Source organism: Poecilia latipinna, unplaced genomic scaffold (assembly GCF_001443285.1).
Source record: "Poecilia latipinna isolate Pla-1442-1.1 unplaced genomic scaffold, P_latipinna-1.0 Scaffold2714, whole genome shotgun sequence".
NCBI classification, from domain to species: Eukaryota; Metazoa; Chordata; class Actinopteri; order Cyprinodontiformes; family Poeciliidae; genus Poecilia; species Poecilia latipinna.
Genome location: NW_015115330.1, coordinates 115,815 through 143,106, shown reverse-complemented (window position 1 = coordinate 143,106; position 27,292 = coordinate 115,815). Strand labels below are relative to the sequence as shown.

At 46.2% G+C, this 27,292-nt stretch overlaps 3 protein-coding genes and 1 long non-coding RNA gene across 5 annotated transcripts in view; 2 read left to right on the top strand and 2 right to left on the bottom strand.

Moving 5' to 3' along the window:
* Window positions 1–14,298, top strand: part of LOC106938865 (uncharacterized) — a 23,872-nt gene extending 9,574 nt beyond the window's left edge. Inside the window, exon 3 of the long non-coding RNA XR_001422708.1 lies at window positions 14,286–14,298. This is a non-coding gene — a long non-coding RNA (uncharacterized LOC106938865). The remainder of the gene's footprint in view (window positions 1–14,285) is intronic.
* LOC106938860 (arrestin red cell isoform 1) lies at window positions 4,021–13,685 on the bottom strand. Of its 2 annotated transcripts, none has more exons than XM_015021049.1 (16): window positions 13,237–13,685; window positions 10,557–10,587; window positions 10,034–10,094; window positions 9,908–9,952; window positions 9,582–9,679; window positions 8,697–8,795; window positions 7,935–7,994; window positions 7,553–7,620; window positions 7,303–7,438; window positions 7,135–7,219; window positions 6,963–7,035; window positions 6,471–6,608; window positions 6,103–6,186; window positions 5,750–5,826; window positions 5,621–5,675; window positions 4,021–5,542 (listed from the first exon to the last, which is right to left on the bottom strand). In XM_015021049.1, the coding sequence occupies exons 1-16, from the start codon at window positions 13,257–13,259 to the stop codon at window positions 5,455–5,457; spliced, it is 1,221 nt and encodes a 406-aa protein (XP_014876535.1). In that variant the 5' UTR covers window positions 13,260–13,685; the 3' UTR covers window positions 4,021–5,454. The 2 variants fall into 2 exon arrangements, with proteins under 2 accessions (XP_014876535.1, XP_014876534.1); XM_015021048.1 differs by having other exon boundaries at window positions 4,021–5,545; window positions 13,237–13,682.
* Window positions 14,299–15,368: 1,070 nt separating the features above from the next.
* On the bottom strand, window positions 15,369–22,323 carry ap4m1 (adaptor related protein complex 4 subunit mu 1). The gene is made up of 16 exons (XM_015021047.1): window positions 22,007–22,323; window positions 21,071–21,150; window positions 20,860–20,945; window positions 20,684–20,790; window positions 20,521–20,617; window positions 19,798–19,908; window positions 19,473–19,550; window positions 19,333–19,395; window positions 18,977–19,043; window positions 18,831–18,884; window positions 18,644–18,750; window positions 18,477–18,568; window positions 18,032–18,076; window positions 16,862–16,912; window positions 16,510–16,627; window positions 15,369–16,221 (listed from the first exon to the last, which is right to left on the bottom strand). Exons 2-16 carry the CDS (start codon window positions 21,129–21,131, stop codon window positions 16,030–16,032), a joined length of 1,329 nt encoding a protein of 442 aa, XP_014876533.1. The 5' UTR covers window positions 21,132–21,150; window positions 22,007–22,323; the 3' UTR covers window positions 15,369–16,029.
* A 169-nt stretch (window positions 22,324–22,492) lies between these two features.
* Window positions 22,493–27,292, top strand: part of rbmx2 (RNA binding motif protein X-linked 2) — a 12,051-nt gene continuing 7,251 nt past the window's right edge. Inside the window, exons 1-2 of the mRNA XM_015021052.1 lie at window positions 22,493–22,592; window positions 23,236–23,351. Coding sequence (XP_014876538.1) covers window positions 22,588–22,592; window positions 23,236–23,351 — 121 coding nt within the window. The 5' untranslated portion in view covers window positions 22,493–22,587. The remainder of the gene's footprint in view (window positions 22,593–23,235; window positions 23,352–27,292) is intronic.

The following is a 27,292-nucleotide window of genomic DNA, read 5'->3' as shown; positions in this document are numbered from 1 at the left end:
AATAATAATAATAATAATAATAATAATGTTTTTTTTTATCAATCTAAGCTGTTTTAATTTATTTAGTTGAGTTTAAATTCAGCATTTATACATAATTTAATCGGTTTTAAAATAATCTCTGAGTTGCTTTGAATTCATCAGGATTATTAAGATTATATTTGATAAATTGAAACATTAATTCATGTTTATTTTTTTGTGGTTCTGATTCTGATGAAACCGACAGCTGTTCGATTCGCGGATCCAAATGTTCCGCAGGTTTATTTTTCATATAAATAATCATAAAGATGTTCAAAGAGTAAAACAGACTTTTAGCTAGATTTCATTTTAATCTAAATAAATATGAACATATTTTACAGATTGAGGAGGCAGAGAGAATAAAAACGTTTCATAATTATAACGTAAACATTTGGTGACGTCACCTTCCTCCTTTACTGTAATTCAATATTCTGAACCGGTTCGGTTTTATCCTCTATGAAATGAACATCAATGTTGGACCAGCGCAGCGCGCTAACACGCAGAGAGCCACGCACACCTGCTAACCTAGACACGCAGGAATGTTCGCAGATGTGTGTGTGTGTGTGTGTGTGTGTGTGTGTGTCATTACAGTAAAAAGACCTTTAAGCAGATACCTAACTCTGATTATTTCCATGTTTCTACATTAATATGTTTTTATTGTTCTGATTTAATATTACAATTTTATTATTATGTTTTAAATTCATAATTAACATTAAAACATGAATTTCTGTCCTGTTTTTCTGCAGTGGACAGATGATTTCATTTTCCCATATTTCATGTCTCTAACTCTTCCTGTTTGTCGGGAGTATTTCTCACATGTTCTCTCATGAATCCTCTCCGTGTTTTCATTTTTTTTTTCTGAGGGACTCGAACCGACAACCCTGAAGAAGCCTCCGCGGCCTCCTGTGGAGGAATTATCTGCGTCTTTATGGATTTATGGGAGATTTATTGTTTTACGCTGATGAGTATTTAGTTTAGTGTGGCGCTGTAAAGCCGCGTAAAGCTTCACTTTTCATCTTTTCAAGTGTTTGATTGGAGCTTTAATGATGTTTAAACTTCTGCCTCAGATCATCGCTGCGCCTCCGCGCGCTACTCCTCCGCGTTCATTTATTGTTTATTTACAAACATTTACGCTTTATTTATCAACAAAAACTGCTTTCAGAAATATTGTAGTTTTTAATTGGTTCCATTTTAAAGGTCCAAATAATTGATTTCATTTTTGGTGGTTTTTTGGTCTATTTATTTTATTTATGTAGGCAATTATTGATGACTTAGACATTATTATTATTATTATTATTATTATTATTATTATTATTATTATTATTGTTGTTGTTATTAATGATAAACGAGTCAGTTCAGCTAGAATATTAATGAGTGTGATATTATTGAAATTAACAAAATCATTTCTAATGTATTCATAAATAAATAAATAAATAAATAAATAAATAAATAAATAAATGTATTTAGTTGTCAATATATGAGCCAGAAGACGAATCAGTGATAAATGATGTGATCGATAGACCAAAACAGATCGATGCTTCTTCTGTTTTCAGAAAAAAAAAAAATCAGAATAAAAAAAAAGATCCGCATTCAGAATCGGGACAATGGATCCATTCATTCTTTCTATCTGAACTGCTGAACAGAAATCAGATTTGTATTTCATTTTGCTTCATATGAACTTTGAACGTTTTCTGGAATCCAATAGAGAAACCAGAGAAGTTCTGGAGCGTTCCTCAAGTTCCGGTTCCGGTTCTTATTCTGTTGGCTGAGCAATGGACCGGTCCAATTAATCCAGCCTTCAGTTAAACGTCGAGGAGCTCAAAGTTCGGTAGAAGAAGCTAGAACGTAGCTCCAGACCCAACCGGGAAAAGGTTCTGACTGAACCGAGCATGCAGAACCAGGACCGGAACCAGAACCGGGAGTCGGCGGTGACCTGAGAGAGGTTCTGTTTTCTTTCACCTGTCTGCAGGTGAATCATTAAACCCCGTGGCTCATAAAACTTCACTTTATGGAGAATGATGATGATGGTGGGCCATAAATGATGAAGAATGGGGTCAGAACCGACACAAGACCTTCAAAATAAAAGTCTGTTTCTGAAAATACAATCAAAAACAACTATAATAATAATAAATAATAATAATAATAATAATAATAATAATAATAATAATAATAAATAATAATAATAATAATAATAATAATAATAATAATAATAATAATAATAATAATAATAATAATAATAATAATTTTCCACTGACGCTAAAAATGTAGAAATAAATTCTGGGAACCTCTAAAGCGGACCGACCGAACTGGACCGGCACACTCAGCAGCCATGTTGGCTTCCAGATGGTTTCTGTTGTAGCCGTGATGTAAACATATTTTATTATAATAATTAGGAATAACATTTTCTGATGAGGGGATAAAGTGTCTTCCTATGTCCGGTTTATCCGCTGTTCTCTGCTGCCCCCTGCTGGTGCCGTCAGCCTCTGCACCATTTAAAAGGAGCTGACTGGTTCCCAGTTTCTGACTGCTGTGTCTGCTATGATGAACCACCAAGACCAGTGAATGAAACTGCATTAATCGAGGCCCAGAGGGCGTCAGCCTTTAGATGTGTCTAAAACTTTATGAATAATTTAGACTTTATTGTCCGGCACAATAAAGAAAATAATTAAATTTTTCTTTTAAATAACTGAACAACAGGAAGTGATGCTTTTCTGTCTAATGTTCCTCACATGACTTGGATCCAACAGAACCAGAACCAGAGGGTGCTTAGAACCACTTTAAAATCGGTTCAGCCTAGCTCCGGGTTGTACAATGACACTAGCTTCCTGAACAGCAGGGGGCAGCAGAGAGGACGGCTCTAAACAAACATGACTTTATTTCTGATTTACTTACTTATTTTTTGCATTTTAATCTAGTTTTAAAACATTTTAAATTTAATCAGAGATCAATGTGCTGGACGTTTGCCCAACCGGTCTACATGTCTTTTGTGGACTTGGAGAAGGCATTCGACCATGTCCCTCTGGGAGCCCTCCCGGAGAACCAGGATACCAGAGCCTTTGATACAGGCTGCCAGTAGTAAGTCGGGCTCATTTCTGGTCAGAGTGGGACTCCGCCAAGGCTGCCCTTTGTCACCGATTCTGATCATTACTTTCATGGACAGAATTTCCAGACCAGCCAAGGTGTGGAGATCCGCTTTGGTGGCCTTAGGATCCCGTCTCTGCTTTTTGCAGATGATGTGGTCCTACTGGCTTCATCAGGTTGTGATCTACAGCTTTCATTGGAGCGGTTCGAGCTGAGTGTGGGATTAGGATCAGTGCCTCCAGAACTGAGGGTTTTCAGCCGGAAAAGGTTAGAGTGCCTTCTCCCGGTCGGTGGGGGTCCTGCCCTAAGTGGAGGAGGTTAAGTATTTCTGGATTCATGAATGAGGGAAAAATGGAGCAGGAGATCGACAGACAGATTGACGAAGCGTCTGCAGTGAAGCAGGCGTTCTATCAGTCTGTTATGGTGAAGAGAGATCTGAGCCAAAAAGTGAAGCCTTCAATTTACCGGTCAATCTAAGTTCCTACCCTCATCTATGGTCAAGAACAAAAGGACAAGGTCATGGATACAAGCAGCTGAAATGAGTTTTCTTTGCAGGGTGTCTGGGCTCTTAGAGAGAGAAGCCCAGTCATCCAGGAGGGACACAGAGTAGAGCTGCTGCTCCTTCACACTGAGAGGAGCCAGTTGAGATGGATCAGCATCTGGTTAGGATGGAGACTCGCTGGTGAAGAGTTCAGGTCCTACTGGGAGGAGACCCAGAGAAAGACCAGGACACACTGGAGGGACGATGTTACTCTGCTAGGAACGGCTGGGGAGAGAGAAGTCTGGGTCTCCTTACTGAGGCTGCTGACTCTGGACAAGCGGAAGATGGATGGTTCAGATATTAAGTATAACTTTAATTTTTTTTTAGCTTTTTTGTTCGTTAGTTGTTTCTTATTTCTATATAATCAATAATAACAGGCAGACTGTTAGTTCATTTCACTTTAATAATAAAAAGAAAACTAAATAAAAATCTGAAAATAAAAAATACATGGCAAACAGACTCTGAACTGATTATGAGGATAATCATGGTTGCTGATGATACAGTAGCAGTAATAAGTCACCATAATAATAATAATCAGAAGCATAATAATAATAATAATAATAATAATAATAGAAGAAGAACTCTATGTTTCCAGATCACTTCTCTGTTGTATAGACATAAGCATGGCGGCAGCCCAGAGGGCAGCATCGGCCCAGAGGGCGGCGTTGGCAGCCTAGGGCGTGGCGGCGGCCCAGGGCATGGCGGCGGCCAGGGGGTGGCACTGTTTACACGTAGAGCGAAGGAACCCCACAGAGCACGACGAAACCAGGACAGAATCACAGCTCCAACGATTCACAGCACGGCGTGGGAACAAAAAAAACCCTTCTTCTTCTTCTTGGTGAACAAGGCCGGACAGGCGGCTCGGATGACCGGCTGAGAGGGGCTCGGTTCTGAACGGGTTGGTGTGGCAGGGCGACAGGAGAACTGACTGATGGAGGCTCAGGTCTAGCTGGAGGAACCCAATCAGATCAGAACCGGTTCTGTCTATAAACAACTCAACTACCCTGATTCAGCTGCAGAACAAACGTCTAGGTTCTGACAGAACCTCATCTCCAACCCGAAAACCCAAAACATTTGGTGCTGAAAAGGGGACAATATTCGAAAGGACCAGAACTCTTCAGGTTCCAAACCCGTTTAAGTTGAACATCTGAACCTTTTAGATTCTCCTCCAAAAACAGGAACAAGTGAGGTTAGTTCTGGTTTTGATCGGCACCATCGGGAAGAACCTCCACTTCCTTCAACAAGCCACCACCAGGAGTTGTACCAGACCAGACAGGACCGGACCGGTTCAGCCAGTTCATGTGGAGTGGAATAGGACTGGGAACGCTGGTGTTGATCATGGGACTGGGAGGAACCGGATTCTGACTCCTGAACTTGAGACACCAACAGAACATCAGTGATTCGGATTAGCCACCAGGTGGCAGCAGATCTCTACTCAGCTACAGGCTGACCATTGGCTCCTGCTGCCTGAATGACTGGTTGTACTGGTTCCCAGTCTGAAGCTGAACTGGAGCAGCACAGAGGACAGGGGGACGCTGGTTTGAGACAAAACCAATCCACGTTCAGGGACACCTAACAGGAAGTAGTCACCTCTAAGCCCCGCCCACTGAAGAAAAGGAGGAGGGCTTACGGGGGATAAGGAGTTGAAACAGGAGAAGAAGAACCACTGAGCCTCAATGCAGTCCAGCTCTCACCCGCCCCCTGCTGGGGAATGTAAGGTGATGAAGCGTGTCGGTGTGCATCAGTGTGTGTGTGTGTATCAGAGTGTGTGTGTGTGTATCAGAGTGTGTGTGTTGAAGCAAGCGTGAGGCGTCCTCCTAGCAGTCCTCATCCTTGTCATCCACGACGCCTTTGAGGCGCAGGCGGGCGAAGTCCTCGAAGACGAAGTCGTCGTCCTGGGAGACGCTGCTGAGAGGACGAGATGGACAGACAGTCAGAACCAGAACCAGAGCCAGCAGCTGATCAGACCCGTCGGTGACTCACTTGGTGTCAAACTCGATGAGGTTGGTGTCGATAGGTGGGTCCGAATCCGGCACGGCTGCAACCAAAGACAGGGTGAGCGGTGGAGGTTGCCATGGAAATGGGTTGAGGGCAAGTGCCGGCATGTCTCACCTGACTGTGGGCGGGATGCAGGCGGCTCCACTGGTTTGGGATGCATCAGGATGAAGGGCAGCTCCACCGACACGTCCCTGCAGGACAGACAGGAAGCTGCTGGAACCAGGTGGAACCAGAACAGTAGCCACTAACTGGGATCACTGCTCAGTCAACTGGCTGCAGGCTTTTATTGTGACGGGTCCAGTCTGTTACTGAAGCTAATAAATTGAATAGTGCATCCAATAGCAGCCCTGAAACTGACCCACAGAGCTCTGATTGGCCATAAGGGGCTTGTTGCCACGGAAACTGACTGTTTTTTCTTCCCAATGTGACCAATAAGAAAACAGGAAGTGGAGCAGGAAGTGTCTTACCCTCCGCGTGACACCACCAGCTTGACCTTGACCCTGTAGGACACCAGGATGCCCAGAACTTCCTTGTTGGTCACGTCCTTCACTCTGAAGAAGAGGAGGAAGAGGAGTTTATATGACCATAGCAGAGAGCAAGTATGTATGTGCGTGTGTATGCGTGTGTGTGTGTGTGTGTGAGAGAGAGAATCAGGTTTTTGTGTCCCTGTGGGGACCTCTGCTCCTTGGTCCCCATGAGGGGAAACGCTGTTTTTGGGTCAGAGGTTAGGTTTAGGGCTAAGGTAAGACTTTTGCTTAGGGTCAGGCTGTAGAAATGAATGAATGTCAATGATGGAGTGTGTGTGTGTGTGTGTGTGTGTGTGTGTGTGTGTTACATGGTGGAGGAGGCCAGGTTGGTGTCTTCGTGCTTCAGCTTCCCGTCCAGAGCCAGGCCTCTCTTCTCCCGGTTCTTGTCCAGCGTTGGAGTCAGAGTGTACACCTTACAGAAGGTGGAGCTGGACGACACCTGGTCGCTATGGAAACCACAGGCTGGCGTTAGTCTCAGAGTTCCTGTTCAAACCAGTTTCTATTCTGGCGTAAAGCTAAAACACCATGTGAACAGATGTGAAACGGTTTAAGTGACTCAACTACCTTAAACCAGTTCAAAACAACTGCAACGGGTTCACCCAGCTTATACCAGTTCAGACTGGTTTACACCAACTAAAACTGGTCCAAAGTAGCTTAACCTATCTCAAACTAGTTTAGACCAGTTTCTAGCTGGTATGTGAACCAGTTGATCTTCAAACAGGTTTCTGGCAGAAAGCCTGAAGTCATTATCATCATCATCGTCATCATCACGTGTTGGCTGTGGTTGAACTGAGACTCACTCTGCCTCCAGCTGGGCCACTGGGCATTTATACTGGGCAGTGCTGAACAGGCAGATGTCGGCGTATTGGCGCACTGCGGAGAGAGAGAGAGTGTGACATCAATGGGTTCTTCAGAACTTTCTGGTCCCACTGAGCACAAATGAAGAAGAGGAGGAGGAGAGAGAAGGAAGACCTGAGATCTTGACTCTCTTCACCGTCTTGGTGGAGTTGTTGGTGACGTGAACATTCACGCTGATGGGCTCTCCGTGGTAGTACAGCTGCATGATGGGAAACAGAGTCCTGGTTGAGGACAGCGGTGAGGTGAGCGACGAAGAGGAGGATGACGAAGCAGCAGCAGTACCTCCTTATCCAGCGACGCCTCCAGGTGCAGGGAGCGGTCCGACATCAGGAAGCTGCGGGTCGTCTCCACCATGGGCTGAGGGCCCGGCTTCTCCGGGGCATACTGGACCTTCCTGATCACCAGGCGCACCGAGTTCCTGAGACACACAGCGCAATGGGAGCACTGGGCACACTGGAAGCGCTGGGAACTCTGGTGGGATGGAAGTGCACCACCTGGTGGTGTCAGGGTGGACCTGCTGCTCTGAACTCACCTCTTGTGGATCTTCTCCTCTATGGACTTGGCACAGAACGCTCTGATCTCAAAGTCCACACCGCAAGCCTACAAGGAGGACAGACCGGGTTCACTTCAGAACCAGAACCAGCAGAACCAGGCTGGACTAATGCTGACTGACTGGCCAGACCAGTCCAGTGGAACCGGGCCAGTCCAGCTGATTTATCTGATGATCTGCTTCCTCTGCTACAGCTAGGCTCAGAATAATTCATACCCCTGAAGTCGTCTTTTAACCTGATCAACATTAAAGTTCCGGAGTGGTCCAGTTAGAGTCCAGGTGCTGGTTCCCTCAGACATGAGCCAGACACTCAGCTCTACTGTTGATCAATGATGAATATTGGTGATTATTGGTGAAATGTTACCTTCCCAGTGTCCTCTGGTCCGGGCTGCAGGGTGACCGAACACGGCAGGTTCTGAGGAATCTGGAATACAGTAAGCATCATAGTTTAAACCATCATCATCATCATCAATGTTAAGAGATATATAGACTGCTGGTTATTATGGGATGCATTCACTCATCTCTCATTTAAACCCTGGGTCAGAGGTCATGGCTCACTGTCTGCAGTGAGATTAACACTTTAATCTCTATAAATTATAAACTAGAGACCCAGATCTGATGAATATCAGTGCCGCTTTGCAGACCGGAGCTCTGGAGACTCTTCTGTTCTGAAAAGACCAGGAGGCCCTCTAGGGCCCCGGGTGTCCCTCCTGGACCCTGATCTGGGAGCAGCAGAATCAGAAAGCAGCTTTCACTGTTTCCTCCAAGGTCAAAGGTAATTTCTAGAAGTTTTCCACAGTTGTAGGTCTTAGTGTGGCCAGAGGGTCACCTGGAGTACAACAATGCCGTGCTGCAGAGGAAACTGGTTGCAGAGGCGAGAAGCAGGAAGCGAGTGAATCACTGAGTCACTTCCTGAGATAAGAACCTGCACCCGGTTCTGTTCAGGCCTCCGAGATGCTGAAAAGAACCAAGGCTCTGCTATCATCTAGTTCAGCAGATAAACAGACACAGCTGGATGGAGGAACCAAAGGACCAGAACCTTAGCTCCACTGAAACCCATCAGCTTCAGCAGATTCTAACAACCATTCTAGAGTTAGGTAGAGCTGTAGTGGTAGAAAGGACTCACTGTGAAGTAGAAAGGATGGGCATGCTGGCCCAGCTTCTTCAGCAGGCGCTCCTGCAGCCGGCTGTTGGCTTTCTTCTCCTCAGGAACAGGAGGGAACGCCTGGAGAACACGACATGAGAAAGCTTGTCATTGATCAGCATTTAGCTGCAGGTGGATGGTTCTACAGGGCTCTACTGGGTTCTATGGGGCTGCACTAATTTGCAGGGGTCTCAACAGGACTCTACAGAGACTCTATGGGTCTCTACCAGGATATAAAAGGGGTCTAATCACTCCACAATTATAGTTGCACTTTTGAAAGTATGTGCTGTGCATGTAAGGTCCAAGCAAGAATTATGCTGTTTATAGCAGACAGAGGTGTATTCTCCTGAAATGGTTCCTCATAGATGACTGAGGAACCATTTCTCAGTCAGAACTCTAAAAGCTGAGTTGCAGTCACACTGTTGGAAGTTTGTGTTGAGCGCTGGGGAATCAGGTGTTGAGGCGTTTCAAGGATTCCCCCAGTGTATTATAAGCCTGGCGGGCCACCAGGCTTTCCTTTTGCCCCCACCAGGATAGGCATTGCTTGTTTATTTATTTCAGGATTTTTTTTTTATGTTTGGCTTTTTAAAGATTTTATAGTTGATGTTTAGGTATTATTAATGTTTTCCAATAACACATAATTACCTTGTGATATTTTAACATTTTCTGTCAACTTCAAAAGTTTTTCCAACTCAAAAACAGCAGGCCGCTGGATGACTGCCCTAGCGCCCTCCCACCGGGCTCAGCAGGGTGTCAGGGGGAACCGGCGTTTATAGCTGACGGATTCGTGGGTTCTGTATCCTCCTAAATGAACCATGGTTCTGGTGTCAGTCTGAGCCGGCGGTTCCTCGTGGCGGAGCGTCTCACCTGGAAGGTAGAGATGTACAGGTCCTTCCGGAAGGACAGGCCCAGGACGTCCAGGTCCTCCCGGCCGTACCGGAAGGCGCAGGTCAGCGTGACGAAGACTGTAGAAAGAAGAGGAGGAGTACAGGTCAACAGGGTCAACGGGACCCACCAGATCCAGGTTCCGGAGTCAGGGTTCAGACCCAGAGCTTCTGACTGGACCTTCATTCTGGGTTCTGCTGGGTCTGACACGCTCTGTAGAACCGACCCGTCTGGCTGAAGGACAAAAACCCTCCAGCTTCAGGAGTGGTTCCAACAGAACCCAATGACGGTTCTGAGGTCCGGCTCACCTTTCCTGTCCTTCAGGTACTCCGGGTCCACCAGGATCACTCCATCTGGGAGGAAAACACCCATCAGTTGGTGTCCAGAACCAAGTTCTGGTCAAACATCTGAGGGTTCTGGAGGTCGGGACTCACCTACTGGGTCCACGTGGTCCAGGTGGTCCACAAAGTCCCGCTTCCCCAGGTAGACTGTGAGCTGCGGGTCAGAACCAGGAGGTCCAGTTAAAAGCAGAACCAGAAACTGGACCAGGTTCTCATTGGTTCTGTCTGTGACATTGAGATCAGCTCTCTAAACTGTTCATTAGGTTCTGGAGGTTCTGTTGTGTCTGTGTTCAGAACCCGGGTTCCTCTAGGAACAGAACCTCCTCCTACAGCCTGACCCGGTTTTGTCCTGATTCAGTCTGAACCGGACCTGGCTCTAGTGTCTGACTGGGTTATTGTTTTGTACTGACCCATGAAGGTTCTGATGGACTGGTCTCCATCAGAACCTGTAAGGTCCATGTTAACCACATGGAGGCGCTGTTCCCCCTCTGTCAGGCTTTATAGCTCACTTCCTGTTTCTGATCCAGTTTTAGTTCATCAGCATCCCTGAGTGGATCCTGAACCACTGAACAGAACCCGAGTCCGGCCACCAGAGACCGGACTCAGCAGAACTCACCTTGCAGTTCGGACTGGACTTCTTGAAGACTCTGAGGAGGAAGAGGAAAAGAAGAAGAAAGTTAGTCTGGGTCCGAGACAAGCTGCTGGTTCTGAAAGGTGTTTGAAAGGGCCAGTGGTTCTGCACGGGACCACTGGTCCAGAATGGGGTTCTAAGTGGTTCTGATAGGTTGCAGGTGAGTTGCAACAGCAGCCACAGGAAGTGTGTGTGTGTGTGTGAACTTCCTGTTGGTGTGCAGTCAGCAGGAAGTGGTTGATGACAGCAGCAGCTTCTCTAAACAACTGCCTCTGGAAAAGTCAGAGGCCTAGTCAAAGTCCAGAGCCTAATGGGACCCTTTGGGATGTGAGCAGAACCAGAACAGCCTGTGTTCTGTTCTGGATGTCCGGGTCCAGGCCCGTCACAACTTCAGGAAGTTGTCATTTATACTCTGATCGGGTCCAACGCTCACTTCCTGCCACCATCAGAACCACAACCACCAAACAGGAAGTAGCAGGTTGCTCTACCTCTGACACAATAACAAGCTGCTGGACCTCCAGAACCATCAGAACCAGTGATGTGTTTGGAGCAGCTCCACAGTGGTGTGATCAACAGGTTCTGATTCTAGGAGAATTTCGGTCCAACAGTTCAGCCGACCCATCACCTCAGGTTCTGTTAATCTGGTTGACTTTTGACCTTTATCTCCTGTTTATTATTCAGTATTAATGAATCAGACCCAGACTGGACCGAGTTCTTGTTCTGGCCCAGCTGCTGATGTCGCTGTGTTTACAGACTGAAGCTCCTCCTGGGAATCACTTCCACCTGCTGCAGCATGGCCTGCTGGGAAAACGCCAGCTGGCAGGAAGAAGACGACGAGGAGGAGAAGTTGATTCTGGTTCTATCTGAAGGAACCTGAAGAAAGGCTCCTGGTTCAGCAGGGTCAGCTTGGGGTCAAAGGACAGAGCAGGAAGCTCAGAGAAATGAGCTCCATATCAGCCTCTACAGGTAGGACAAAGGTCAGAGGTCACGATCCTGAAAGCCTCTTCTCTCTAGAAATCAAATGAACAGACGGGAAGACGGCAGTGAAAGGATGGTGTTGTGGGCTGGTTCTGATGATGTGACCCAGAACCAGCCGGGTTCTACAGAACCAGAGGCTCCTCTGGCCTAGTCTGCACCTCTAGTTTTGGTCCAAACTGGGTTCTGTTTGATCACCAGAACCAGAACCACCAAGACCCACCCAGCCTTTGGCTTCAGCACAGAGTGTCACCAGAACCGGCAACAAAACCCTGACTCCAGTCTCAGTGTTCTGAAAGTTCTGGGTTTCTCTGTGTGAACTGGAACCAGCTGGACTGAAGCAGGAAACACTAAATCAGAATCAAAACCAGAACTTGCAGCAGAACCAGAACCAGCCTGTTCCCCCTGGTGAGTCTTTGTGGACTCGGCTGCAGCAGAACCAGAACTCTCCCCCTGCAGCTGGCGGCCATGTTGGCTCCTCACTTCCTGCCCTGCCAGCCGCTTCCTGACAGGAAGTGGCTGAACAGCGATTCAGGAAGTTGAAACGTTTCCAAAATGGAAAACTGAAGATTTCCTAAACAAACGATCTGGGCCGGACTGCTGCCCGACCCATATCGGTTCTGGAATCAGCAGAACAGGACTGCTATCATGGAAACCAGAGTGAACGAACACAGAACCAGCTGGTGGATCCTTAAAGCAGCAAACAGAACATCAGAACCCGATAGGTTCCTGACTGGTTCTGATGGGATCAACTGGATCATGATGGGACCTGTTCTGGGAGACTTTGAGTTCACGTGGTCACTAAGCAACGATTTCCCAACCAAATGTCATCCTGGACAGGTTATTGAGGAGCATCAGCTGTTAGCAACCTTATGCAGTCAGAGGCCCCAAAGAGTCACTGTAACACCAACTGCTACTGGGGCCTGGTCTACCCCACAGCAACACCTGAACTGAATCCTGGGTCTCCATGGAAGGTGACCCGGAAACTCCTAAAACCAGGATGTGAAACTGGGACTCAGAGTTCTCGGTTCGACTGGATCCACATGCAACAGGTTCTGCAGCAGGTTAGTGGGCTCCACCGGCCTGATTCTGGTTCTGATGAAAACACACAACAAACTACAGCCTTTCAGGTGTCTGCAGGAACCAGAAGGCCGTCAGGCTGGCTTCCTGTTTACTGGCTTCAGGCCAGTGACTGAACCCGGGCCGACCCGCTCCTCCAGCTGGGTCGGAACCAGCAGGTGGACCCAGAACCAGGCTGATATTTAACCGGAGTAGCTCGGTGTGTTCCCTGGGTGGAAATAACGGAAATCTCCGTGAAACTCCAGGATTTCCAGGGTCCGTTCCGCCCACCTGTCTTCATGCTGGAGTCGTGTTTTTCACCCACGACCCGAACCTGTTCCAGTCCCAGAGCAGTGGCTCTGGTCAGACCGATTCTGGAGCCTGGGCTGCCCCGCTAACCCCACCCTGCTGCGGGGCTAACTTCGCCCGCAGCCTTGGTGTCCTCAGGGGGAACAGATCCGAACCGAGCCCCGAGGGTTCTGTTCGCCCTGGTTGGGGTACCCCCTTTCAATAAAGCAGTTAAACCCGCCGGTCCCGCCTGGCCCAGCTCCCCAGTCCAGAACCAGCAGAGCGGCTGCTAACGCTAGCTCAGCCCGTCAGAACCGCAGCTAACAGCGGCTAACAGCCCTACCTGGTGCCCGCCTTGTCCCCCATCTCCTCGGCAGGCGGACGGCAGCAGAATCCCGACAAAATGAGGCCTGAGCCGGCGGAGTGTTGTTGGTTGTCAGGCGGTGTCGGTTCGGTCCGGGAGGTTCCGTTCAGCCGTCCATCCACCCAGAACTGGTTAGTATGCTAATAGGTTTTAGCGCCGCCTCGGCTGCTCCGAGCTTCCGCAACGGCTGCGTGTGTGAGAGCGGGCTTGCTGTGTCTGTGAGGACCAAGCGCGCCGTTAACCCGCACTACCGAGGACCAACGTACTTTCACCGCAACTGCGAAGGTTACAACTCGGATTTAAGGTTCGTGAAGGACTCGGTCCAGATGAGGAGAAGAAGGAGGAGGACGGGGGATGCGGGAACACAAACCTGCGTCTGCGTGCGTGTGTGTGCGCGCGCAGACTGCAGATTGCGCAACGCGGAGTCCTCCAACATGTCAACACGATGCGTGAAACGTTCAACAGATCAGGATTCATCCGAGAGGAACCGGGCCGGGAGCAGAACCAGAACCGGTTCAGAACCAGAAGATCAGAACCGGTTCAGAACCAGAACCGATTCAGGATCGAGATCAGAACCTGGACCGGTTCAGGGCTCTAACTTTATTATGTAAATAAAGATAACAAATATTGATAATATTTTCATAAATATGCATGCATAATTTCTCCCTCACTCACCTGTTTTAGTTTTTACATGATCAGTCTGAAGCTGCCTGACAAGTTTCTGAAAAACTGTTAAAAATAAAAATGAAAATAAACTAATAGTTGAAAATAAAATAATTTCAATGAGTCAGAAGCATGAAAGCTCATTTATTAAAGAGGAAATATTCACAAGCTGGGACCGGTTCAGAACCGGGACTGGTGAGTCCAGCTGAACTCTGCGCTGGCCATGTTCTTCTGACCCAGGACTGGTTCAGTCCAGCCAGTTGTTGATTCCCCAGAACAGCTGAGGCAGCAGGTCTGTGGTGCTGACCCGCTTCCTTCTGCTTATCTGAGGTCAGAACCAGCAGAACTGGACCGATCCCAGTTAGCTGGTTCCCAGATCAAAACCAAAACTCCATGATTTATTGATAAACATTAATTATGATGAAAGTCCGAAGTTCATCTGGCTGTGAAACTTTTCTACAGCAGTAGAAGAGAGGATGACTCAGCAGGAAGGTGTTTTGTTTTTAGTTTATGCTAATATTTAATAAGAAGCCATAGAAACTGAAACTAAAATTCTTAACATGAAAACAAAACTGAAAACTTCCTGGTTCTGGGTCAGAACTGATTCAAGCTCGTCCAGAACCTCGATCCTTGTCGAGATTCTGGTTCTGAGTCCTGACCAGAATCTCAGTCTGGGTCCAGATCCTGGCTACTCTTGGTGCTGACGTGTTCCAGCCGGTCCCAGTAGAACCCGGCTCCATCCTGTGGTCCACTGAGTGGAACGAGATGTTAATCAGCAGAACATGTTCACTCAGCTGCAGGAGCTCTGGTTGGCTCTGCACACGGCCCAGAGGCTGAGAAAGAGGAGGGAGAGGAGGAAGAGGCTGGGCTCACAGCTGGAAGTCTTCATGGAAAAACATCTGGAAGGTTTCAACATCTGGCAGGAAGTGAAACTGATCAAAATAATATTTCTGTTATTGTTCCAGTTATGGATCTGAATCTCCTCAGAGTTCTGTTAACAGAGTAGGTAAGGAGATTAGGCTCCCTCCAGAGGTCATCCTGTATGGATGCTTCTATGATCCTCTAAGGTAGGACATTAACTCAGTGGTAGGACCGCTAACTACAAACCTAGCTATGCAAACCCTAAAGTACTAACCATAAATATTAGTTCTACTAACGCTAAGTAGCTATACCAACACAGTAATTAGCAGAAGCTAATGCTAAAGCACTAAATTCAGTCATATTGAAATGCCCCATGTGTCAGTGACATGAGTTATACCATGTTTAAGTTTCATAGTTGTTGCTAACGCTGTTGCTAGTTTAGCCTAACTGACCGCGGTAGGGTTCAGTCAGAAAGCACCAGGACTTCAGCAGATTTTAATTTGTTCACTGTGTCCACAGACTTCAAAATAAGAGCATGACTATAACGTCTAACTTTTAGAAGATTTTTAACAGTCAAAAACTAAAACTTCAACCCCTGATGTCAAACTTTATTCAACTGAAATCTTAAAAAACATCCAAGGAAATAAGTGTTTCAGAATTCAGAAACATAGACTAAAATTAGCTGTGCTATTAACTGATTAGCATAAGTGCAAATCAGAGTAACTTATTCAAATCACAGAACTCGAAGGAGAACTTTTCCTGCGATAACTATCACCTCAGGGTGGGTCAGAGGAGTTCTGGACCGGTTCTGGTTTTATCCTGACCAGGAGCAGAGCAGCAACATGTTATGGAGGTGCTGCTCAGAACCGGGCCTGTCAGAACTGTTTCCATCAGGAAGTCCAGAGCCGACCCAGTTACTGCTGTCTCTGCAGCCTCCTCCGCTTCCTGTCGCTGTTCTGGATCAGAACCGCGGGCCTTCCTGTGGGACCCCAGAGGAAGGGACGAGCCCAGCGAGTCGGGCCGGGCCGCAGCTGGGCTTAACCTTCAGCGCCACACTGGTCCAGGTCGGCTGGTGAATCATTATCAGCAGGAAGTTCTGAAGCAGAAGTGGAACGGGTCAGTGAGCGTGATCAGGCTGAATCAGCACAGAACTTCCTCCTGGTTCTAGGCTCAGAGTTCTGCTTTAAAAGGTCCAACAGAACTGAATTTCCAGAGATTCAGACCAGGTCCAGCCGGTTCAGAACTGGGTCAGATCCGGATGATGTAGGAGTCGGAGTGCGTGACGTATCGGACCCAGCGTTGAGACGGGCCGGGATGGATGGGAGACAGGCGCAGGAAGCGGATCTGCAGTCCGGTTCCGGTCCACTTAGGCAGCTCAAAGCTGAGCCCGACCGGACCGACCTCCAGCATGGAGGCGGAGCTCAGACCCGGAACGTCCAGCTGGGGACAGAGGAAAGGACAGAATCAGCGGTTCTGTTGCTGACACCATGTGCTGTCAGCCCAGAACCAGACTGGTCCAGAACGAGATGGGTCTGTCTAGAACCAGACTGGTCCAGAACCAGACCTGTCCAGAACCCATCTGCTCTGATGATGATTGAAAATATGGAGCAGATCATTCCAGAACTGGGTCAAAAATTGGACACATTATTCCATCTACAGGTTCTGGTGGACCGGTTGTGGACCAGCAGGTTCTGGTACCAGCAGGTAGAGAGCACAGAACCGGGTCACCTTGAACAGGGCGGACAGCTGGGTTCCTCCACAGAACCGCGGGATTTTCCAGAACACAGTTCTGTTCTGCAGCTGCAGCTCCGCGCTCTGATCTGGACTGCTGAGCTCCTGGGACAGACTGGGGAGAAGAAACACAGAGGTCACAGGGGTCATAGGTCACCATGGAGTCACCATGGGGTCAGCATCCATCCATGGCCCAGACAAGTTGTGGTTCTTCCGTCGGATCAGAACCAGAACCATCCATCAGGAACGGATGCTGGCTCCTTATTTCCATCCGACTTTACAAACCAAATCGGTCGGAAGCCAAACACCAGAACCACAGTCAAATGAGAACTTCCATGGCAACGCTCACCTCACAGCACCTCTAGGAACCGGGATGGAGGCGGAGAGGTTGATGGCAGTGCTACAAAGAGAAGAAGGTGATGTCATCATCATCATCATTGTGCTCCATCTTCCTGTTACAGTGACTTCTACTTCCTGTTACAGTAACTTACTATAGTGTCTGTAGTTTGCAGTTGTGAACCCATTGATTTGTTCCTGTGTAATCTAAGGTAGATAATCTGTTGGATTAGATGGACAGTTTTTCTTCCACCATGAAGGAACCTGAACTGAAATGTTTTCACAAATCCTGACCTTCAATTTAATTCAAATTCAAAAATACTTTATTAATAATATTAATACTTTCCCAAAGGGAAATTAAACTAAATAATTTAAATTAATTACATTTATGAAAGTTATTCACACCATATGGATTTTTTCACATAATTATAAGATATTTTCACTTAGATCCAGGTTCGTACTTTGACTAGGCCAGTCTAACCCATGAATGGATATAGATGTGACCCGTCCTGCTGGATGGTAGAACCGGTTACTTTTGAGTCAGTTTTGACCGGGTTCTTGTTCTATGTTAATCTTTGATTCTTCTGTTATTTTATAGTTTATGCAGCTGGTTTCTGTTTGTGAACCAGAGGCAGGAGATGATCTGACCCTGAATTAGTGAGCAAAACTCAAAACAAAAATGCAGAAAAAGCAGCACTGATGTCCTGCTGAGCTGTGAGTGAGAACAGGGTCAGAACCAAATTAGAATTGGATCAGAACCGGGTCACTGAGCTCCATCAGCGGAGCCAGGATCAGAACCAGGCCCGCTCAGGTGCAACCAAACGGTTCAGAACCAGGAGATCCAGCAACTGCTGTTCCTCAGACAGGAACCCAGCAGGAGCCCGGCTACCTGTGGTCTCCTAGCAACCCGCCAGGTGAGCTGCAGCCACTCTGCCCTGATTTGCATGTTGAACCAGAGCAGTGGCTGCAGGGTGTGGCAGCAGGCCGGCCTGGTTCTGGTCAGAGCGGGTCAGTGGCCTGGGTACTGCCACTGATCCAACCAGAACCAACAGAACCCAGATCAATTTCCTCCTGAACAAACAAGCCATTTCCAGCTGCGCTCAGGGAGCCGAGTGATGCAGAGCAGCAGGTGTGCTCCATCTGAGCCGCTGGCCCCGCCCCCTCAGGAAGCAGGGAGACTGACCTCTTGGGCGGAAGGTCGCAACGCAGCTTCAGGTACATCAGCAGCCTGAGGAGGACAACAACACCTTCATTAGAGCAGCCAATCAGAGAGTAGCTTCATCTGCAGGGACCTGAGCCCCCAGGTGGCAGTTCACTGTTACCATGGAGATGCCCTGATAGGAACAGCCAGTTGTAAACAGGCTGAGCAGCTTTAATATTCTGGAAATGCTTCATCAAGAACTCAGGAAGTGATATCACCATAGGTATAGAATGGGGATAAGGTCAAAGGTCAGATGGAGAATAATAAAATATTTGTTTTGTAAAATGAGGAAAAGCAGAAACTTTGAGGATCCAGAGGTGATGGTGATGCTGCCCCCTGCTGGTGAAATCTAACAGTTCTCCAGTCTGATGAAGACTAGAACCAGAACCAGAACCAGAACCAGAATCCCTGAGGGGGCGGGGCTTACCGTCCTGCTGAGTCCCTCTCCACACTGGGGAAGAGGCGGAACGGTGGCGCTGACGGCAGCTCGTCACTCAGCCGGTACTGCATCACTGCGTGCTGGAGAAGGAAGAGGAGGGGTCAGTGAGGTCATCAGAGGATGAAGAGCTCAGTGATGATGGGGTCAGAGGTCACCTCTCCCTGGCTGGGACATAGTCTGAGGATCCGGTGACTGTGGAACTCGTCCAGCTGGACCGACTGGTGGAAGCTGCACTCATCGACCCGGACAGCGGCGCCGTAACCTGGACGGGTCAGAACCTTTGAGTGGACAGAGCCTGCTACTGGACAGGTCAGGGGTCAGAGGTCAGGGGATGGGGCTTACCTCGGAGCTGGGATTTGCCCACACTGAACTCCTCGTTCAGACCGATCCGCATCTCTGGGAGACAGAGGAACACTTGGTGTTACTGGGACCAGGTGTTACAGGTGTCCCAGTAACACGCGGTTCTGGTTCTGGTTCTTAAGACTCACCGGAGCAGCTCGGCATGTAGCACTTGACTCGGACCTCTCCCTCAATGTCGGCCTTCATCAGAACCCCCTGTGGGTCAGAACACAGACAGCTCAGCCTGCAGCTGAAGGTTCGGGTCATGGGTCAACAGAACCAGCAGAACCGTAAAGGTTCTGACAGCTGGAGAACAGAAAGTCCAGTTCATCTCCAGATAAGTCCAGAACGTCTCCACTGAGACTCTGAATGACACCACCAGGTTCTGATGGACTTCAGAACCGGGTTTGTTGGGTTCTGTTTCTGAGTCTGGACCTTCAGAACCTCCAGGCTGCGGTTCTGGTTCTGGATATCACTGGTGGTGGAGAACCTGGACTGAACTCACGTTGGAGCCAATCACCACCGACATCTTCTCAATCACGTCCACAAAGATCTCACTCTTCCCTCCCTGGAGAACAACAGAACCACGTCAGTGACCAGAACCAGCAGTCCGGTTCTGGTCAAACACAGCCAGAGTGTTGGTACCGGGTCTCTGCTGGACTGGATCGGTCTGGTGGCAGCAGAACTGGGAGCAACTTTATTCTGCTGGGTTTCCGCTCCAAACTGCAAAAGACAACAACCAGAACCATCAGAACCAGCACCACAGGTCCAGATTCTACCAGATAAGCTTGGCTTCACCTGGAACCTGGACCAGAACAACAAGTTGGAGATGTTGGTCCAACTCAGCCCAGACTGCTGGACCTGAGGAGCAGAACCTCTGCTGATGGAATCAGAGCCTGATGTGGTTCTAACCAGGGCCCGGCTATGAGGGAGGTAATGACTCGGGGCCCCAGTAGGGGGCGATACATACCAGTCCCACATTGCTTAGGTCGAACAGGCTGAAGGGTTTGGAGGAGACGGCCTCTGATTGGATGAAGTTCTTCAGGACATCTGATGATGTCATCTGGACATAGCCGTAGTCCTGGAGACACGGAGTCACAGCCTGAACGCTTTCACATGGAGCTAAATGATTATTCAGACTGACACAGCGATTCATGTCTAGAGCAGGACAGATGGACAGACGGACACGGATCCTTCCTCGGGTCTCTGCTGCTTCAATATTTACCAGTTTTCATGTTTCTCATTGAAACAAAGTTGTTGCTCTTTTTCCGTCTACAACAGTAAAATAATTCTGATTATTCCAACACAGAGACTGATCAAGTTTTTAACTTTTGTATTTTTCATATTTATTGACATTCTTCAAACATTTTCAGTTAAATAAGTTGTTACTATGAGTAACAGTAACACAAAGCGCTCTGTGCGTGTGGGCGGAGCTCGGGCTCTGGCTCAGTTTGCAGAGACAAAACTTGCTTTTCATTCTTATCTCTCCCTTGTGTGAAAATAAAAGACAAGCTCCAGCGGAAGTTCGGCAGAACCCGTAGTGAATGGTTAGCAGGAGCTGTACATTGCGATTTCTCCTTCCATGAAAGCTTGGTTGAAAACTCATATACGTTGTCTGTGGTTCTTCTTATGTAGGTTGATCTTATGTATCATCAGACCAACAGCAGAGATGCCCCTGTGGCCACAGACTCACCAGCACCTCGTCCAGCAGCTCGTAGATCAGGGCGAAGTTCATCTGAACGGCCTTCTCTGACAGGCTGCCGCAGTAATCCTTCACCAGACCGCTGAGCCTGGAGCAGAGGTCAGAGGTCACCACCAGCCGGTGGGTCAGCAGCTGGGGGCGAACCAACACCAACCTGTTCAGGAACTCGATTATGCTGAATGGAGAGGAGTCAGCTGTCGTTGTGGCAACCCAGTAGAGACCGCCCTGCCTGATGTGGACGAAGTGGAGGTCTTTGTGGCTCTGCAGGAAAACAGAGGATCAGATGGAGGGATAGAGGAAGAGAGACAGAGAGGGGGATGGCTGCGTTACCATGACAACGGGCGGCTGGTCTCCCGTCAGCGCTGTGACCTTCTCATAGAAAACGTCGATGACATCACTTCCTGCCTCTCCACGGTCTGAGTCTCAGAGTCAAGTGTTGAAATAAAGCTGGCCTCTGATTGGCTGATGCCAGGCTGACCACAACCAAATCCAGACCCAGAACCATAACCAGGACCTGGAACTAACCGGGTCAGAAGGATACAGTCCTTGTAGATGAGATGGTCGCCCTTGGAGGACAAGATGAAGAGCTGAGAGATCATCATCGTCGTCGTCTTGGTCCCTCTGAGACAAACAGAAGGTTACCACAGGCTGAGCCCCTGTCTGGCAGGAGGAGCCACAGAACTCACCCAAACCCGGCACAGCTGAGGCTGGATTCTGATTGGTCAGAAAAGAGCCCAGTTGTTTTTACTGGGAACTCAGCCAGTTTAGACCAGAATCAGGTCTGAGACAGGTCCAAATTGACCCGGTTCTGGAGTCTAGTCAGATACGGGCCGGATGATGACATAACAGCTTTATAACATTAAACGGATAAAATGTTCTTAATTTAAAGCAACAATTATTCTTGCTCTTCTCCGCCTGTTTAAATCCCTCTGTTGGTTCATAAATCACTGAATGAATTAAAGAGCTGCTGCTGAAGGTTCTGATCTGCATCCAGAACCAGAACCAAACATGTAGAAGCAGAATTCAGTTTCTGTGGACTTCCAGAACACTGAAAACCAGCCGAAACATCGAGTCCTTTCAAAACCAGGCTGAAACCTACCTGGTTAGAGCTGATCTGGTGAGTAGCGGAGCATCATCTGTGTCTGTTTTTCAACCTCTTGCCTGCTGTGTCATGTTTTTTGTGTGTGCTTGTTTCTTGTTTTATTTTCCTTCTAATAATGTAAAACTCTTTAAATTACCTTGTTGATGAAATATTTTATAATAATAAAATGACATTGCCTCTTTTCCAGAATCTTTGGACCTTTGACCCCAGTCCTTAGCGTCCTCTGCCTTTTTTTTTCTATTTTATTTACCTCTGCTCCTGTAAAGTTTCACTTCCATCCCTCTCTGTTCCACCAAACAGAAACATCAACATTCAGAAACTGACAGGAAGCTTTAAATTAGCTCCAGCATTCGGGTTTAAATTAAATGTACTTACCGCTGAAGGTAGGAGCTGCACCCGCTTCAGTTCGGTTCGGTTTATTTACATAAAAATCCTGAAAGTTTAAATTCCCTCAGTTAACAGCAGAAGAGCTAATTTAGCAGCTAGGTTATTGCATTCAGTTAAATTATATTAAAACTAAAGATATTTCATGACTCTAACTCACATTAAACTGATCAACGTCGGAATAAACTATTTTTCTGAAATATTTAGAGGTCAAATTAAACATAAATGTAACGTTTACGAGCAGACCAGACAGACTTTAAACCGGCTCAACAGCTAACAGCTAGCTTCACAGCGCCCCCTAAAGGAGGGGAGTAGAACGGATTGTTTTATCAGGTTTATTGAGAAGGAAAAATACTCAGATCTTATTAATGTTTATTTAATTTAAGTTATTTAATTATTTCATCTTTTAAACTCTCATATGATTTACAGTAGATGCGTTTTAATAACCAACTAGTACTGTATCAATCTGACCGTTAGGTGGCAACAGAGGAGAGTTTTGAAGCGGAAGTTGGTCATGTAAACAGAGAAAACCGTTTCCTCCTCGCGCCGCTTCCTCCGAGCTGTATTAAACCATGAAGTAAGTGATTCTTCTCCTTCATTCAGGCTGGTAGTGAACTGATATCCTGAGGACCTATTCCTGCAGACTGTATCCGACCTGCAGTCGCAGCTGGTCCGGGAAGCAGCCGCTCTTCCGCTCCTCCCCGGACCTCATTCACAATCTGATCAATTTGAACTTACGTGTATCAATAACTGGCTGATAAATCAGAACAAACCCAAACTAGAACATCCACAGAGACAGAAATATGGTGCTCTTTAAATCGGCTCACACAATAAAACTAAAACTTTATCATTTTAGATCTGGACCGTTTTCTTCCTGGGGATTTAAAAATGATTCAGCCTTATTTAGTTATGTGATTATTTGATGTGAAAGGTTCCCCTTGCTACCAGAAGTTTCATGCTGGAACTCGGAGGTTGGACTGGTTTAGACTTTGTGGACACCTGGTCTAGGATGTAACCTCGAGGAAGAGGGTGTGGGGGCTGATGCCAGTGTGAAGTCTGACCTGACTTCACACCGGAGGATGGATGAGACTAATGCAGAGCAGCTGGTTTATCTGTTATAAGGAGATACATATTTAAACCATGCATGGATTTATTCAACTTGTCCCAATTTGTCCAGTTTGGTTGTTGAGTCCGACTCGGCCGTTCTGTTGTATCTGCAGTCCGTTGACGAAGGTGAAGCTGATCAATGAGCTGAACGAGCGCGAGGCCGACCTGGGCATCAAAGAGGCCGTGTCCTGGCACAGCGAGTACAAGGACAGCGCCTGGATCTTCGTCGGTGAGGTCTTCATCTGACACATGTTTCTACGGAAGCCTGAAGTGGCCGAAAATCTGCAGCTACTACAGACACAGCTCAGCTAGGAGAATAAGATGCTAACTGATATCTAAATCATTCAATAAACACAGTTTATTATTGTTCTGTGAAACGTTGCATTAATATTCTCTGGCTTCATTTCTAAATATAGTGATTATTCATTCCTCTGGTTTTTAAAACTAACACATAATTGTGAATTTATCCCAGATTTTCTGTGAAAAAGATGAAAATCAGAGTTTAAGCGAGTCTGCGTTTCTGCTGTTGCCTCAGCCTCACTTGATTTCTAGTTTTCATTCATGATCAAAGTTTTTAAAGAAGAGAAGAAGAAACATTAAAATTGTTTCTCAAATTGTTTCTATTTGTGGATTTTGAAGGGAACATTTAAAGAGGAAAAATATTGCAAAATTGTTTGTAAATATTTCTAAAGTAGCTCCACAAAATAATACAATTTGTTTAATAAAAGAACAAAAAAATCTCAAAAACATTCATGAAATCCTAAAGAATTCTCAATGACTGTTTAATCCATTAATTTCAAAAAGGAAATGTTGAAAATCTTTATGGTAAGACATGTAGCGTCCTAGTTGAAAATATGGTCTCTTTAACTGATGGTTCACGTTTCTTTATTCAACAGCCTTTATACATGAACTATAAACATACAAATAAAATACCATTAGTAACTCTTAGTGGTTCTAACCTTTTCCCTTAACCTATAAACCTTACTTTATGTAATAACATTAAATTTACATGTATTTAATTAACTAACATTTCTATATTACACATTAACTAAAATGTATTCCAACTGTTTGACAGTTAATCAAATATTAACACCATTTCATATTGAAACATAAACATCACATTTAATAAACATAATACTCTCAAATCATTAGAACTTAACTTAACAAGTGGAGTGATAATGATTTCTTATAGTTAAACAGTCTCTAATAGTAGAACCAGTTTCTGGACTGGACGTTCCACTATAGAAGCCTTGCTGGAACATTGTCCTTTCTCCATCTTCCGTTCTCCAAAACGAATCAAAACCCCGTTCTCCAAAACGAAGGCAGAAGAAAGTGAAGAATGTCCATCTTTAAGGACATTCTTTTATGAAGCAATGTTGATTGTGAACAGCAGACCTCTTACAGTGGATAACCTCAGTGACCCAAACAGTCCCGATCCATTGACTCCAAATCACCTGCTCACTATGAAGTCAAAGGTAGCCCTGCCTCCTCCAGGTAAATTCATCAAAGAAGACATTTATGCACGGAAAAGGTGGCGGCGGATGCAATATTTAGCAGAGCAGTTTTGGTCAAGTTGGAAAAGGGAGTATCTATCCAACATTGCAACAAGGCAGAAATGGCACACTCCAAGAAGAAACTTGAAGGTCAGAGATGTTGTCATGGAGGAGACGGATGACTTACCTCGTAATGAATGGAGATTAGCACGTGTGATAAGCACAGTAACTTATAAGGACGGACTTGTAAGAAGTCTCCCATAAAATCATATCTTACTGCTGTTCCTGGGTGTTGCCCAACGTGGTGAGAGATTAGTTTTTTGTTATCTGTTCTAAATGGGCGCTTGGTGAATTTGCTAGAGCTAATTAGCCAAATGCTAGCTGTTGTATTTGAATGCCGGTGATTATTATATTACGAAGTGTTCTAAGAGTAAACTTGGCTTTATAACCGGCTAGTCAAGCTTGCAAGGCAGAGCCTGGAAACTTTATGCCCAGTTCCTCTATTGTTTACGTTTCCGCAATGTACAGAACAAATGTGTTCGAGTGGGTCGTTTACAACCCATCAAATATGGAGCGGCAGCATCATTTCTTTGGGATCATTCTTTGTTCTATTTCTATGCTAACATGTAAAATTATTAAACCAAAATTATTTCTTTGTAGCTTCTTCTCCAAGCAGGCAAAATTTATTGTCGCAATTTACAACAGCAGCAGCAAATGTTTGTAAGTTACATTTAATTTTACTTTTAAGATATTTTTAAGTCAAGTATGATTCAAAATTTCAAACCTGATAGAATGATGAAAAATCCTACTTAAATTAATGGTTTTAATATACCATTGTCAATGTAAACTTAATATTTAACCATTAAAATCCCTGTTTTAATCCCTAGCCTCCTGAAATATACCCTTCTGAAGTCCGTCATGGCGCCCGAATGATTAAGTGATGCAGTTGCAAAGGGCTAATAGTTTGAGTCATGCAGAACTGATTTGACCGTTTCCATAGCAACGATCAGAAGCAAGACATTCCCCCAGAACTACAGTGACTCATTGTAGCTATGACCTCATCTATGACATAGATCAAAGAACATCTGAGGTTATGAATACTTGGACCTAAAACAGGAGGTTATATCCAAGCCTCTCTTTGACTCTTAGCTCTGTGTTTTTTAGCGATTTTACGGATTGAACAGGTTGTAGCTACCGTGTTTTTCCCCTTGACTTTTAGTGCAGGATATTTGTTCACCACAGGAGTGAGGAAGATCTTTAATAAGATCCTTCCTGGCGTAACTTTCGATATTAGTAGCTACAAGGATGAGTCCATTGAGTACGACGAATTCGACGCCTATCTTTTCAACCCTTCCCCGACCGTGAAGCAAACTTCCCCGAAAGGCCAAAACTCACAGCAAACTTCCCCGGCTGGGAAAGTTTGCTGTGGCCCATCAGGCCATTGCGGGAGTTTAAACTCTAGTGGCTCTGAAAACTCGCAGCAAACTTCCCCGGCTGGGAAAGTTTGCTGTGGTCCATCAGGCCACTGTGGGAGTTTTAAGTCAGATGGGTCTGAAAACCCTCAACAAACTTTTCCGGCTGGAAAAGTTTGCGGGGAGTCAGACCATCGTGGGAGTTTTCAGTCTGAAAACTCATTTCAGATGGCTGTGTCTGAAATGAGTTTTCAGACAGATCTGTCCCCGGCTGGGGAAGTTAGCGGTACAGAGGAGGCCGTTGAGTCTAAAAGCTCAACCTCTGCACTGACAAAAGCGGCGTTGGAAGACCGGACTCAAGAGAGAGCTGTCATAGTGGAAGATCTGGCCAATCTTCCAAAACAGCAAACGTCCTCGGCTGAGGACGTTTGCTGCCGAGGAGCCGAGGAGCAAACGTCCTCGGCTGAGGACGTTTGCTCTGGAAAGAGGAGACCGGACTACCAAACATTAACGTCTGTGCTCCAAAAAAGGGCAAAAGAAGAGGATATCTACGGTGTTCGCGCTCTTAATAAGTCGAAATACGCCGCCTGCAGAACTTGTGAGGAGAGGGCTAAATATCAGTCCAAACGCCAAGTTAGAAATCATTGTTGTTCGTTATCTTGATAACTTGAGCGAGATTTAGTCCTCGAGATTTAGTCGTCGTCCCCATGTTAATTGTGAGGTGGACTGATTTAAAAATAGGATGGGGGATTTAGCTTTGTTAAGTTTATAACCGAAATTATAACCAAACGCATGAATAATTTTAAGTAGTTGAGGGATTGAGCGCTTCAGATTAGACATTAAAATAATGTCATCTGCAAACAGTCAAATTTTAGATTCAATACTTTTTATTCTGACATCCCGTATGTTTTGATTGTTCCTTAAGGCAAAACCCAATGGTTCAATTGCCAGAAAAACGAAGGGGTGAGAGGGGACACCCTTGACGTGTTCCCCTAGCTAGATTAAATGAATCTGATATAATATTATTCGTTATAACTGAGGCTGTGGGTTTATTATTAATTATTTTAATCCAGGTTATGAAATAACTACCCAAGCCAAATTGAGATAAAACATTGTATAGATAATTATGTTCCACTCTATTGAATGCTTTTTCTGCATCAAGTGAAAGCTGTATCGGGATGTTCATATTTAGCATAGATTATATTCGGCACACGACAGGTACCATGGTGGGCTTGGCGCTCCTTTATAAATCTGTTCTGATCAGG